A 15,584-nucleotide genomic window follows, 5' to 3' on the forward strand; every position below is an offset into this window, starting at 1 on the left:
GGAGCATCTGGTGGATTCCAACTGTGCACCTTCAAGATCACAGCACAGCTTCTTGCCACTAGGCCACCAGAGCTCCCTTGATTACATGTTTTAAATTACCACATAGCCTTTTAGAATGAAAAGAAATTGGATGCCTCTTTAGAATCCTTATATCGATCAAATCTTCATTTAAAAAGAATTGCTTTTTAATCTGAATGAAAATGAAACTCATGGTCATCAAATTGATCCCACTCATAGGACCTTCCATCAAATATCTGAGGCTGATGGAGATCTTTACTGAAGGAGATTGTCCATATTCTCCCACATATCTCCTGGTAGATTGGAACTGCTGGACCTTTCAGTTAGCGGCCCAACACATTACACATAATGCCACTAAGGTTGCTTACTTTTTTTGTTCTTGAAATACCAATGATGTAACTTAAAAAACAACAAAAAAACCCAAACTCCAAAACATTCCCTAACTCCTATTACTCATCTGCTCTCAGTGCCTATTTTCTCGCTTCTTCAGTTTAAAAGTTAAATTTGTCTCGACATAACCTCTTTCAGTTGCTGAGGAGAAATGGGGTTAAAAGCATGAAGGTGTCCCATTAACAAAAAAGCGGAAGTACGTGGGCACCAGGGGAAGAATCTTGCTAGATCCTTGAGGATGAGGAAGTGGCTTTTGGTTTTTTTAGTTACTTCTTTTTCAAAGTGGATTTTGTCTGGCTTAAGGTAATAGACTTTATCACTTTTCAACATAACTGGTGACTGCATCTTAAGTGCCGTGTTTGAACATTCAGCTCCAGTTGCCATCAAGTCTCTTCTGACTCATGGCGACTCCATCTCTGTGTGTCAGAACTGTGCTCTGTAGAGTTTTCTATGGCTGATTTCCCCACCCCCCTAGAAGTGATTCATCACGCTTGTCTTCTGAGCTGCCTCTGGATGAACTCAAACCACCAACCTTTTGGTCATCACCTGAGCTAATTAACCATTTGTATCACCCAGCGGCAAGGTGAGGATATAGGCTGAGAAATTCTAAAGTGAATAGTCCAAGCTTTCTAAAAGAAGATTCTGCCTCATACAACATTAAACTTTCTGTTGTTACTCAGAACTTCTACTTTAGGGTATCGTCTTTGTCCTTGGGTTAAAAGTTAGTTCCATATTGTTTAATTTAAAAAGGTCCTAGTCCCTTCTTAAAGACAAGTGAAGAGAGAAGACCTTATCTTCCCCATTGGGTGCTTATGGACTTAAGACACTGCAACAAATATTATCCAAACAAAAGTTGGTTCCACTGCAGGGAGGTGAAGTGAGATGGAGAGAAGAGAAAGGGAGTTGCTTTTGGGTACCCCATTCCTTTGCCTCCTTTCCACCCCACCATCGTAAGAGTACACACATTCAAAGCTGTTATGAGGTTTTGTTCACTTTCAAGAGATGTTTGAAAACTCAAATGCTTGTGAAAGACATTGATAGGCAGCCTTTGGAACGGAAATGTCCCGGAAGCTTTGTGAGCCCGGAAATAACCCACATTTATATTTATTTTGGCAACTTCACTTAAAACTAGTGAGGGCTGGAGTTCATGCTACAATTAAATTTTCCCTAGGAACTATGAAATAAAAACACATATTGCATTTGATTTTAACAGGATGAGAAAAATGGTGGTTTTCTGTGAGGTCAAGTTCTGCATGGGAGAGGGCCCATCTAGCTCTAAGGGTAGAATTAGTAATAGAACTAGGGGTTCTCTGCATTGGAAGGGGCTTTCAGTCACCTTCTCCTATCATTTGCTTGAATCCATATTACTACTTTACCAAAAGTATTAGCAAGTTTGCACTCACAATTTTTGGTGACTGGAAACTCACTTCAGGAGATCTAGTTTTCAGGTGGCTCTACTCTCAGAGCAAGGTAAAAAAAAAATATTTTACAATAACACTATTAGTATTTTATTATCTGCCAGGTATCATTTAAAGTGCTATAATTTGTATTTCTCTACACACATATCCCTCGATTTATATTGCTTACTGTTGTTATATATCATCTAGTCAGAACTGACTCAATGCTGGCTCTCCAGTGGGTTTTCAGAAGCAGTAAATCCATGGGAAGAGATTCCCTATCTTTCTCCCATGGAGTAGCTGGTGGATTCAAACTGCATGCTTTTGGGTCTGCAATGCACCTCCTTACCACTAAGCCATCATAGCTCTGTATTATTTACTAAGTCCTCATAACAACTCTTTGTTGTCGGTTTATATCACTGAGTCTAAACCAACTCATAGTTGAGTCTCCAGTGGTTTTCCAGAGGCTGTATATAACTCAGGAGGGGTTACCATCGATCTTTCTCTGGAAGCTGGTAGACTCAAACCTTGGGTTGGCAGTGTAACTCCTTACCACGAAGTCACCAGAACTCAACAGTTCTATGAGGAAGATTTAATTATTACCCTGACTTGACAGATGAGAAAATTGAGGAAGCTGCATCAGAGGGATATTATATGATTTTCCCAAAAGGCAGATGTCTGGTGATAGAGCTGGAATTGAAACCAAGGTAGTCGAATTCTATACTCTTAATGACTAAGTTATATTAATTCTCAAATCTTTCTCAAAACTGTTCCTAATGGAGGCTTATACATAATGTTGTTGTTGTTGTTGATATGTGCTATGACGTAAGGAACTGAATCATAGTATTCACTCTGGTGGATTTTCAGAGGCTGTAAATTCATGGGAGGCGATTGCCCATCTTTCTACCATAGAGCATCTACCAGATTTGAACTACAAACCTTTTGGTTGGCAGTACAACAGCCTCTTATGAGGCGACCAGAGTGCCCATGATAGAGGTCAATTTCACCAGTTTTAGTTAAAGGTTCCTTACATACTTTCATTTGTTCCATATACAGTCATCAATGGAACCCAAATAATCAGTGGAAACAGTGGAATTTTAAATGATGATGATTATTTTGCCTTCTCCAAGAAATCATTGAGGGGACTAATCTATAGAAAGTAGTTACTCTCAAATACTCAGCCATTTGCCACCTGTAAGAATAGTTCTTTGAACACTTTTAGACTAGAGAAGGAAGTTCCATATATTTTAAACTCAGCTTTTTTGCCTTCCATCACTTGCCTCATTATTCTATGTGGGAGAAGAGGAATAATTTAATCTTGGAAATTTAATTTCATGATTTTTTAAAACACATGTTAGTTTTTGTCCAGCCATCTATCCATCCATCCATCCATCCATCCATCCATCCATCCATCCATCCATATTATTACCATAATATAGCCAGACACTTGGTTATTGAAAGTAGAAAAGAGGATATGTAAAAACAATAATATCAATTTCTTGCTTTCTACTTTACATAATTCAGTAACAATACAAAAGCCTCCAAGTTTTTTACTTAATCAATTCCCTCTCTCCCCCAATCTCATGCTAAAAAGTTTACTTTTATGTATAGTCTGGGAATTAAGCATTCTGGAAATCTCTGGAACTTTTTAAAATAGCCTTGTTATAGTTCTTGAATTAATAAATGTCTCACTAAACATAATTTTAGGCTAGGGAAGACTGGATGTTTTCTGATGACAGCTAATGAAAAGAAAGATTCACAGCTTATCCAAAGTCCTGAGTTACAACTGACATTTATGCAGTCATCAGAAAAAGAAAGAAGAGATAACCCTGCAAAAGAGTTAGCCATCATCATAAACTCTTCCTATTTCTGCTGTAACTGTGGTTTCTTCAAGAGCCATCTGTGTTTTCAGGCTACTCTCGAGGGATGGTAACAGAAGGTGCTGGCCAGAGCTTGAGGCTGGTCCCAAAACATGATGTCTTCTCAGGAGGACTCATCTTCTCCTAGTTCCTAAGACTCGGGGTTGACAGTGACTGAATAAGTGGATGAGGCAGCCTTGGACAAGCCAGGACCCACTTTGCAACTTTCTGTGGAAATGGCTTGGTCCCCATTTGAGATTTTGATTTGAGATTTCCTAATTTGGCCTTTTCTGCTGCATTGAGCCTTGGGAATCTCCATTATGGTTCAGGGTTCTTGAGGTTTTCCAATGAACGATATAAAGGAAGGATAATGCTGAAATTGATGACAGGGCAGCGGCTTCAGGACGAGGCAGAAAGAAGCCTCCTTTGTACCATGACATCTTCAAAGCAGTCTATGTGGATGAAATGCTTCACTTCACAGCGTAGCCATGCTTTTACCTTCAAGGGTCATCATTTACTTGGCTGAACACTTCTTTCTTGTACTTGAACTCAATTTTCACAGGTGAAAATTTGAATAAGTTTGAATACTTGTTTCATTATCTAGAAAGCCCTAAACTGTACTGATTAAATCTAGGAGTTCAGTGAGAAGATCTCAAAGTTGTAGATTTCGCATGTTGCTTAGCTTTTCTTCACTCTCCAGAAAATGCAGTGCCTCTGGTCTCGTTCATCTCCTTCTTTTTGGTGGAAAAAATATTAAAAATCTGGAGGACTTCTCATTTTGGAGATCTTTCTGAATCCATGTTGATTATGTACTCCTCTTTGCTGAGCAGGAAAGAAGCTTAGAACCCAAGACTTCTTTCAAGGCATCATCTCGGGGTGGACTCAAATTTACAAGCTCTTGGTTAATATTCAAATTCACTAACTGCACTATATGTGGCTTCGGCTAACCTAACAAGGTCTAAATGTTGTGTGTTTCTTTGTAACTTACAGGATTTCAGATCTAGACATGCAGACACGTGAGTGTGTGTGTTGTGTGTGTGTATGTGTGTGGGGTGTTCATAAAAGAAAGAGCAATAGAGCTTTCTAGGAGAGGGCATCAGAAGGCACTAGGTAAGACTTCAGAAGTCTTCTATATCTGAGTTCCAAAGGGTGAAAAAAAAAGGTGAGTTACCACTTCTCACAGGTTATTCACAGGCCTCACAGGTGGTTAGGCAAATACTAGATGTCCCTTGACCTCAAACTTGGACATGACTAAGAAATGCAACCTCCCGTGACACTGCAGGAAAGGAAATCTGGGAACTTCTGTGACACAATTCAGTCTTGCAGAGGGTTTCAGGATAATATTTAACTCTGGACATATACTGACGTGGGCTGTACTTCTACAATAGATTTAAATAGAAATGTTTAGAAATTAATAGAAAAGCCTTGCTCTTTTCACTCTTCTTTAATTACCGTCCTACTCTCAGAGGGGAAATGATTCATGTTTGCCTCTTTCTATTTCTATTTCCTTTCCTCCTCATTCTTGGCACTGTCTTTCTTGGGTCTTTCTTGCATACTACATTTTTCCTGTCCATTTTCTCCACGGTGTTTAACCACATTCTGAGGCAGCTCACTCTACTTCCTTCCAGGGTGTGTGTTATCTTGTTGCAGCAGGCCGGTGTGTCTTCTCACTTTCTCGATAGCATTTCCTGGTTTCCTTTTTGCTGCCTGGTCCTCTCTCGTCATCCTTGCTGCCTGGTCCTCTCTCGTCATCCTTGCTGCCTGGTCCTCTCTCGTCATCCTTGCCTCTGCTTGCTCAGTTCTCCTCCTCCAGTGTCCTCTTTTGTCTCTGTGTTCAGAGGGTCTAGTTTCAGTCTCCCTCCTCTGCTCCATCTGCTGCCTTGCTTCCGCCCCCTCCTTCTGCTCCCCTCCTCCTGGACGTTTCTGTGGCCCACCTTTCTTTTTCCTCTGAGACTTCGTTGTTGTTTTCTTGTTGGTGGATGGGGGCCGATACTGTAAACATCACAAAAATAATTGCATTGAGAACAGGTGGTTGCTGCTGTGTCCCTGAAGACAGAGCCTCTGAGTCTGGGCTCCTCCACGTGGCGTGAAGGACGGAGCATCAGTGCTGGAGGTGTGTCCACACCTCAGTCCCAAGACCCAGCATTCCAGATCTTTGGAATGACTTCCATCCCCTTCCTAACTCAACACCTAGAGGCAGTAGGTCACATTGGCAGAGAAGGAATTCAGCCCCTCAACCATATGTTCCCACCATCTCCAAACAGAGGTTACTTTGAAGGCTCTAGACTCCCCAAGGCTGTGGCTGCTTTAGTCTTTCCATTCCGCTTCCATCACTCAAAAAATGACTGCTGAGGGAGGCACCTTTGTTAAGCTCCGCAGCCCTCCTTCAGCCTTGGCTACAACTTAGGACCAAGAAGCAGCCAATGTGTCCTTGTGAGCAACTCAGCCTCTCATTTCATGCTCTCTGCACGTTTTTAGCTTGGGCTCTAAAAGGTCAGAACTGCACACTAGCAATTTTACAAATCCCTGAGGTGAACCAAATGAAATTGATTTCTTTCTCTACCCATCCTGCCTTCCCTCCTTCCTCCTCTATCTTCTCTTTAGTTCTGCTTCTTTCTGCTTAATGAATGAACTAGTAATTCTTTTGGTCATTAATTAATTAATTCATTCAATAAAAAATTAAGTGGCTGAAGTGCATCAGTTGCTTTATCTGTGTCTGATGGCATAGACAGTCCCCTAAGCTTTGTTCAAAGTCTAGTTCTCAGAAAAAAGACACTTGCAGATTTCGATCCTTGAAAATGTCTAGGAATTCTTGGAGCCAAACAAAAAATGCTATTTTTAACATTTTTTAAAAAATAGTTTTATCTGCCACTTAATGTGAATGTCAAGTAGTTCCCATTTTAGGGTATTTTTTTCCCCTTCACTTTGCATGATCCCAGACTCCTAGAACTTGAAAGGTTATGTGTCTAGCTTTAAAAATGATGACAACACTAACACTTAGTCAGCATCACCTTTGTGCAGACGTGAAAAAATTGTATGCACATTAATTTACTTAATTTGATTTTTACAACAACCTGATATGGTAGGAATTATTATTACCTCCATTTTATTTATGAAACTGAGGCTTGTCTAAGTTGTGTCCTTTGCCTGGGGGGCTCTCAGTTGATGAATAGTGACTTCACTTTTGACTGGGACCAATTGTTTAATCACTGTTCCCCTCAATTTTTTAGGTTTTCAATTTTTTTGAGATCATTGGGTAGGAAAATTTGCCATAGTAAAGGGCAAATGGGATGGATGTCTAAGATGGAATGGAACTTTCTTGAGAAGTAAGCTAGGTCTCTACCAGTTACTACTGAGTCAACTCAGACTCACGATGACTCTGTGTGTATCACACCAGAACTGTGTTCCGCAGGATTTACAATGGCTGGTGTTTTTGGAAGTAGATCACCAAGCCTTTCTTGCACGGCCTTTCTTCCACTAGAGTTGAACCATCAAACTTTTGGTTAGAAGTCAAGAATGTTTAGCCATTTGTACCCACAGAAACTAGATTATGGGGCCAAATCTCTGTTGGACACCTCCCCACATCTCAGGCATAGATCACTTGAGGACGGCCAAATCCCACCAAATCTGGCTTACCTTCTGAGCCTTGGGCATGTCGGTATGGCGCTGGGCACGGACGGAACGAGCTGACTTGGATGCCTTCAGGGGTGCACAGTACATCTCCAGTCTCCTCAGATCACAGCTCCGGAAGCAGCACTCGTCCACGATGCCTGTCTGAGGTGCCCTCCGACTGCTGGAACCATACCCCGTGGGCTTGTCTGTACAAATCAAAAGCAGAGTGGTCTGGCTTAAGAGAGGAATCTGATGTCTTCACAGTCTCTCACCACCCAGCTCTTGATGCCTCCCTTCTTCCTACATCTGGTCAACCTACACATTATCCAATGTCACAATCACTTCTCAGACCACACAGATCATTCTGGAATCCATCATGTCTTCTTGAGTCTGTACCACACTCATTAGCGCTAACTCATCCACCACATCATTTGTGCTGATCTCACCAACGCCTTAACTATTTACAGTCGATTGTTGGTTGCCTCTGAATCAGTCTTGCCTCAAGGTGACCTCATATATGCAAAATAGAACTATTCCATAGAGGTTTCAAGGCTACAGGCTTTCAGCACTGTCTTCCAGGATGCCTCTGGGTTCAAACCACCAGCCTTTTGACTGGCAATAAAGTGCTTAACCATTTGTACCACCTAGGGACTCCTCTTTGGGCAAAAAAAGCCTTTTTATATGCAGGGCAGCTCATATACTTGCTCTTTTGCTTAACTGCTTCCATTGTGGAAAGACACTGACTGTCAAAGAGGAGATCTGGAAAGGTCTCCTCATTTGATTGAATGATTGTGGAAACTAAGAATCAGAGTCAGGGATGATTTGCACAAGATCACTCTTATAATCAGAGGTTGAGAATTCAAACTCAGATCTACCTGTTGCAAAGATCAAGTGCTTCTTAGAACCCAGGAAATCTGCTGTATGACCCTAGAATTTCACTTACACATCCCGAGTCTTTTTATAAATTTGTGCACTGGTTTAGTAACAACTACCTTGTAAGAACTGGAGGAGGATTTAATGAAATAATGTATGAACAGTGCTTAGCATAGCTTCTGACACTTAAATAAATATTGGTTCCATAGTCTGAGCACTCCTTTCTGAACTCTTAAATGGCCTAAAGAAGGGAGGTAGTGCCCCTACTAATTGTCTTCAGTCGCCTGGGCACTTAATAATGAACTACAGACATGATCCTTAAAGTGTAGTCTGCCTTGGCACTTAGTATTGATAGCAATTCCAATATGATAAAGTTCTTTCCTCTACTGCTTCAAACAGATCATCAATTCTATTTTCTAACTGATCAATTCAAATTCTATTTAAAATAGAAAATCAACTGTGTTTTCGTCTAGAGTAACTCCTCGAATGAAACAGAATGAACTCAACCTCCATCCCTCCTTTGATTCTGCTAGCTTGGAGGAAACACCATGGATTCTTTTGGGGTTCACAAGTCACATTGGCTTTTCCATTTGGCAAGTCGGTTATGGTTTGGTTTTGTTTGCTTTGCATACACTTTTCCTTGGCTCTAGTATTTAAAAACCATGCAAGGCAAGCTCTCAGGTAACTAAGAGTGTTAGCTGTGAATTTTTTGTCATAGTAAAACTTTTATTAAACCAGAAGTTTTCTAAATGATTTATCCAAGACAGAAGACAAACAAGAGTGAAGCTACTTTGGATAAGGCAAAGGCAGGAGGCCCTGTCTTCACTTTGGCTCTTCAATAACAATGCCCAAAGCCTCATAGGAGAAAATATGTGACTTATTGATCCAGAAGAATGTAAGGAATCAGCTTGACTTCTTTTCAAACTCCATTCCTAGCATAGAAGAGTGTCTTTTTTTTTTTTTTAAAGTTTACTTACTCTTCACCATGACACCGTAACTTAGGATAAAGTTTTGAAAATCTACATCCCCATGAACATCCCAAATTCCCTTGGTAGGGTTCAGATGCATGGTACCAGCTTACGACCAAACCAGTCTGGCTGTCAGTTGCTCAGGCACTCTGTGGCTGCTTTGCTGCTCAAAGTGCCAATCGTTGAAGGCATTTGCAAAGGCCCCAAATGTTTTCCTGATGCTTGTCATAGCAGCCTGCTGGATGCTTCCTCCATCAGGCAGGTTTATTGTCATTTTTAGTAACTCAGTGAGGGTTCATCTGTGGTCTGTCTGGGCGGGGTCTGCTACTTTTCCTTGAAGCAATCCTTAGGGTCTCGTCTTGGTTGTGAGGTTGGGAAAGAACCAGGTCGCTGGTCCCAAAGAAGCCTCAGCAGTGCATTTTCTTGCCATTGGAGAAACAACGAGTGCTGAGGAGATCTCTCAACTCCTGCTTGCCAGCTAGACTCCGGCAAGCCAAGACACGGCTGGTCCCCTGAGCTCTGTAAACAATATTTTTTGTTTGGGTTTTTTGTTTTCTTTTGTTTTTACAATCTTTTCCTGGGACAATAAATTAGAGGAAAGACACAAATAGGCGTACATGATTCTTTTTAATCCACAAAGGACCTCTACATATTTCCTGTTAAGTCACTATTTCAAGAGGCAAAAGGGTCAGCCAGTAAAGAGTAGTTGATAACCCTTTGGCTTTCCTCTTAGGGTGGGGATGAAGAAGCAATTACTTGGCCCCTAGTCCAACACAGGTAATGAATGCTCATTGTTGAAGCTGTAATTTCTTCATGAGATGTAATTAAGACATGTTTGTTGATGATGAGATAGCCATTGGGGATTTGGGTGTGGAGTAGTAGAGAAGATTCCAGAAACTTTGAAACTTGGCTAATCCAGAAATAACTCATTTCAAAATGCTGGCGAATGTGTTGTAGATGAAGAAGAATAGATTTGGGATTCCAGGATTTATTTAGCATTTCCATTTCAAGTATCTCCCATTTGGTTCTGCTTTTGATAGGCCACAGGGTCCGGAACTCTTTGCTAAGTGCTGAGGGAAGGCACTAACCATCACCTCAGCGTGGCAGAAAATGTGTCTATGCGTTGACATGATTATCTTCTTATGACTATCTACAGTTATGAAAATCCTCAGAGTTTTTCCTCTTGGTAAATACAGAGTGTTAATATGGAAAACAAAACAGAACCAAACAAACTAACACCATAAAAGCATACACTAGACATGTGGTTTGCCGCCTTTCTTAGGTGAGCTCCTAATTTTAAGTGGTTGTGTCTGTAAGACAGATATATTTACTTTCGAATCCACATATTGATGAATATAGGAACAGAATTATAACTTTTCATTAATGTTTCATAGATGAAGTTAGCCTTAAATCCACATCTGTTTTAAAAATAGTAGTATATAGACTGGAATTTTGCCTGGATCTCTAGCAGCCATAATCCTAGAGAGGTATTTTTCTTTGTTTATTCATAATGTCTACAACTGGCTAATTGTATTTCATCAGGAATATATGAATATAACACATATGTACCTCTTGCCTTTTAAAATTCTATTCATCTTTTGAAGAGTCCTATAGACCTGAATTCTGGTTCATCATCAAGATATCATATACAACAATTTAGACATGGTGGGTGTTGTTCCTCTCAATGAAACAAGCATTTTCCATCTGTTCTTCTGTCTGACTCTTCCAGCCTTTCTGAACTTTGTTTTTAGACAAACTCTGCCTTTCTGGGCTTTGTATCATTCTTAGGAGCATGTTTTTCATTGGTATTATGGTCTGGCTGCAAAGTGAGCTTCAGGGCTGGGTTCACCTCTAGATTTGAAGGATGTTTAAGAGCCATAGTCTCCAGGATTCCTCCTGATTCTATAAAATCAGTAATATTGGTCTTATGTGTGACTTAAAATTTTTCTCTATAATAGTTTTTCTTCTACTTTGTTCAGGATCTTCTACTGTGATCAGAGTAGTCAGCTGTGGTATCTGGACACTATCTAGGTGTTAAAAAAGAACCACTTCTCAACAAGTGTGAGGCTATAGATGAGAGTCAAAGGTTTGCCCTTTATTTTCAAATGGTTTATATCGTATATTTTTGTTCTAGAAACAAAAGTATGATATCTGCTTTAATGGGCCAAAGCTAGACATTGGATGCAATGAGGTTTTCTAGAAAAACAGTAAGGCAATTTGCTGGCAGCACAGAATAGGACAATTTTCAGATCTGTTGTTCTGAGGCTTGCTATAAGCTGTAATCCACTCAATAGCACCTCAGCAACATCTATTTTGAGAAAAACAGACATATCAGTATCTCCTACATGGAAGCTATTGCCAATTTCATTAATTTGTAAATGAGATGTAACCAATTGTCCCACACTTCCTTTTAAAAATTTCTTATCAGGAACAATATGATTCTGTATAGTAGATAGGATCAGAACCAGTAGGTGACTAGAAAAGTAACGTTCAATATTAATATAAGAAATGAGTTTTTAATAATCTGAACTTAAAAGAATGAAAATACAGATTTTTCTAGTCTCTGTTATTGGAAGAGTTAAGCCAAGGGCTGCATGCCTACTTTTTAAAGGTCCTAGGAGCACATTCTTATTATACTGAACACAGTGAATGATCCTTTCTCATGCTAAAATTCTGTGACACCTTATGCAATGGAGGTGAGAACTCTCCTGGAACACTGGTCGGTATGACTTGAAATCATTTGCATTATCTTTAAGAAAGAGGTTAAAGTATTTGGTAATTTATCAATTGCCATGAAGTCAAGTCCAGCTCATGTGTGTGAGAGTAGAGCTGTTCTCCATAGCATTGTCAAGGACTGATTTTTCAGAAGTAGGTGGCCCTTTCTTCAAAGTGGCCTCTGGGTAGACTTAAACTGCCAAACATTTGGCTGTTGGTCCTACCAATGATTTCTACAGCTGTGGTGTTAAAATATGTTTTCAATCTATCATTTGAGTTTCCTATGATGCTCAAAAGATTTGTTGTTGTACTTCCTTGATGCAATCACAGAATATATGACTGAGAGTCTCTCCCACAGTAAGTAGAGCAGGACGTTTACAATAGTGTAAAGAATTCTGCCACAGCGGCATTGTGAAACATTCAGACACTCACTAGACAGAGGCAACCGGCGTATGTAAATTTTACAGAATATTTCTTGCTGGCAATGTCATAACATTGAAAACATCTGTATATAGTAGTTTTTCTCGAGGTTTCATAGCCTGAGAGATGATGAGTGCTTAGCAGATGAATTGGCTACCACCTAATTTAGACCGTGAGTCCCCTACCAGGAGACATAATGTTTAGTCACAGGGCTCAGCTGTTTTTGAAAGTTGGCCAACAGACAGAATTCCAATGGTTAAACAGCTGGCTTCTATAATAACGGGACTTCCCTTTAAATAATGCACGGTCAGTGGAGTAATTCAATAATCTTCAGGGCAAACTTGCTAGTTGCAAGGGTTTTGGGCAGAATTGTGGCATCATCAAAACCACACCGATTAGCTGGGCCTCACATTTTGTCATGGATAAGAGCAACTTGCTTCCCTCCATCTCTGAAGGGGGATACGTAATACTGAGAATTCACTGGGGTCATCAGTTCTGCAGCAAAGAACTGTGGTCATTCATGGCTGGTAAAGTGGTTGCACCACTATTCATGCTGCATAAATGTGCATTTCTTGTATGTTTCTGAAGGCGCAGTTGGGACCTGGGCTAGGCTGTGATTTCTCTTTGAAGCGTCTCTTCTTGTCCACTGAGAAAGCTCTGTTTTATTTATTTTATTTCTATTATTGGAACAAAGGACAACTAATTCTGAAGACAAAGTACTTAAATATTAAAATAATGGACTTACATATTTTTCTTTCAAATAGAAACAGAACCATCTAAAGGCAAGCATGTGTTACTCTGTGCTCTGAATGAAAATTATTTTCTAGAGCTTTCAAGCAAGTGAGAGTTGCACGGATCAGTTTTGGAAAGCAGAAGAAAAAAAAAAGTAAAACAATTCAGATAATACTTCAGGCCTATTTCTAGAAAGTCTCAATTGTGAGTCTGATGTTGTTATTGTTGTATACCGTGGAGTCAGATTGGGCCCATAGCTAAACTTCTGGCATATTTTCAGAGGCAGTTAATAAACTTGGAAGGAGACTGCCCATCCTTCTTCCATGGAGCAGCTGGTGGATTTGAACTGTGCGCCTTTGGGTGTAGTACAGCTTCTTGACACTAGACCTCCAGTGCTCAGATAACATAAATAGGATTTGACAATAAAAAACTAATTTGCTTTTAACTCTGATTAGCTAAGGTTCATTTATACTATTAAATATTACAATCTATAAAAGAAGGAAATTATATTTTTGTTGTTTGTTGTTAGATGTAAAAAAGGCACACACAGCAGAAAAAGAAACAAGATAAATGTTGTTGTAGTTGTTAGATGCCACTGAGTTGACTATGACTCACAGCAACTCTATGAATAACAGCTGTGAATCTTGCCCCGTTCTGTTCCATGAGGAGACACTGTCGTGCGCAATCCCTTACGACAGTGACTATATGAATCCACCTCATTGAGGGTCTTCTTCTCTTTTACGGATCTTTCCTATCACCATGTCTACCAGCATAATGTCATATTTCTTATACCAACTATTTATTCAAATCTTCTAGATAGATTGACAATTGAGATGGTTAATTTCTTAGAACATTGCACTATGGACTACGTAACCTGACACTATTTATTTACTAGGCTAATGTTGTTATTGTTGTTGATTGCCTTCTAGTTGAGCGTGACTCATAGCGACCCTATGAACAAAAGGCTTGAAGCCCTTCTACAACTACGGACATTTATCAAAGTTCATAGAGTTTCCAGAGGCATGTTATTCAGGAAGTTGATGCCACTCCTGCTTCCAAACTTGGCTGATACATTAAAAAAAAAAAAATACATGAGGCATAGCTAAAATGTGAGTAATCCTAACATTTTCTCCATGTTAGCATCTTAACTGCTATTTTCATTTGTGGAAAAAGGAAGTATTATTTTTCAGAATTTCCTCCAAATTTGATGACTTTATATGAAAGAAATTAACTCTTCTTTGTGAATTCTCTGTATAAAGAAAACAAAAATAAGACTATTTTTCTGACTCAAAATGTCACGCATTGAAGTTTGGTTGATATTTCCTGTATTTATAATATTTGTCTTAATCATGCATTTCTAGATGAATCACTATTTGTCTTAAAATGTTCTTTCTATAAAAAAATCACATTTGAATTAAAATAATTACTGGGATATCTACAGTAACCTGCTTAGCAAAGAAATGGAAGGAAAATTTTACTATCGTTAACTGGTCACATCATTACTCATTTGGAACAATGAAAATAGATATGCAATAAAACAATGGGAAATGAAGTGGATCACTACTAATGTCAAAGGGGAGGGATGTGGGCCATTTTAAAATTAGTATAACTTTAACAACAGCTTTAAAATATATATGCATTGCCTGTCATATGTGAGGCCAGTGATCTCTATATTTTAGGGTTTTTTTTGTTTTTGTTTTTGGAAGCAGGATCTTTCCAAGTTGAAATGACCTTTGGCATCTTTAAAAGCGAACAGCGAGAACGCCTTCTCTTTTCTATGAACTGCATACCATAAACTTTTCTTGAAAACCTATCAAATTCAGGCATCGATTTCACTTTTGGCCTGTGTTAATTTTTAATTGCCAGTGTTTGCTGGTCCCACTACCTCTCGATTGGATGAAGTCATCTTTTCTAGGAATCACGGCCCTACGTGACCTGCCACAACCCCCACCACTCAGCAACTTTTTCTCAGTTATTAATCCCCATAACCCAAAAGACCAAAGTCTTGCCATTACCCAATCAAGTCAATGTTTGTGCATCTCTGGCCTTAAAAGAAATGAATCCCAGTACTCTGGGGCTGCTTCTTGCTCCAGATTCTCCCTTCCTTTGTAAGCCCCAGTTTCAGGGAAGGTGTGAAAAGGAAATTATTCAGTCCACCTCTATTTCCAAGGCCAAGGAGCTAAAACACAAGGTCTTGGGACAGATACAATGAAAGATTCAGTGCAGACGCATTGCCATTTTAGGACTCTTTGGAGAAATGGGCCGACAGAGTGGGAAGCAATGTGATGTATTACTTTAGCCTGATACAATGCCCTGGAGGAGAGCATCTTGCCAGGACAGCACAATTTACTAGCTTAGGTCTGATTCCAGAGCTTGGAAGAAATGGATGTAGCCAACAAAATTACACTTTGGCAACAGAAATGCTTTGCTGGACGGAAATGTCATCCTAAGGGAATGGTTTGGTTTATCAACGTTTAAGGTAAAAGATAATCAAATGCCAAGAGGTCATTTTTAAGTTTGAATTATTTCAGTGGAGCCTGCTATGTAAGTTAGCTACCACTTGCTAGATACAGAATTTCTATTATTTTGAACATATTACA

General features: G+C 39.6%; 1 protein-coding gene across 2 annotated transcripts in view; it reads right to left on the reverse strand.

The window, feature by feature from the left end:
• IGF1 (insulin-like growth factor 1 (somatomedin C)) overlaps positions 1 to 15,584 on the reverse strand; it is an 80,398-nt gene that overhangs the window by 10,613 nt on the left and 54,201 nt on the right. For both annotated transcript variants that reach the window (XM_006888544.1, XM_006888545.1), the window contains exon 3: positions 7,301 to 7,482. In XM_006888544.1, coding sequence (XP_006888606.1) covers positions 7,301 to 7,482 — 182 coding nt within the window. The remainder of the gene's footprint in view (positions 1 to 7,300; positions 7,483 to 15,584) is intronic.

The sequence above is a fragment of the Elephantulus edwardii genome, unplaced genomic scaffold, assembly GCF_000299155.1.
Source record: "Elephantulus edwardii isolate Elephantulus edwardi_28Jun2011 unplaced genomic scaffold, EleEdw1.0 scaffold00068, whole genome shotgun sequence".
Classification (NCBI taxonomy): domain Eukaryota; kingdom Metazoa; phylum Chordata; class Mammalia; order Macroscelidea; family Macroscelididae; genus Elephantulus; species Elephantulus edwardii.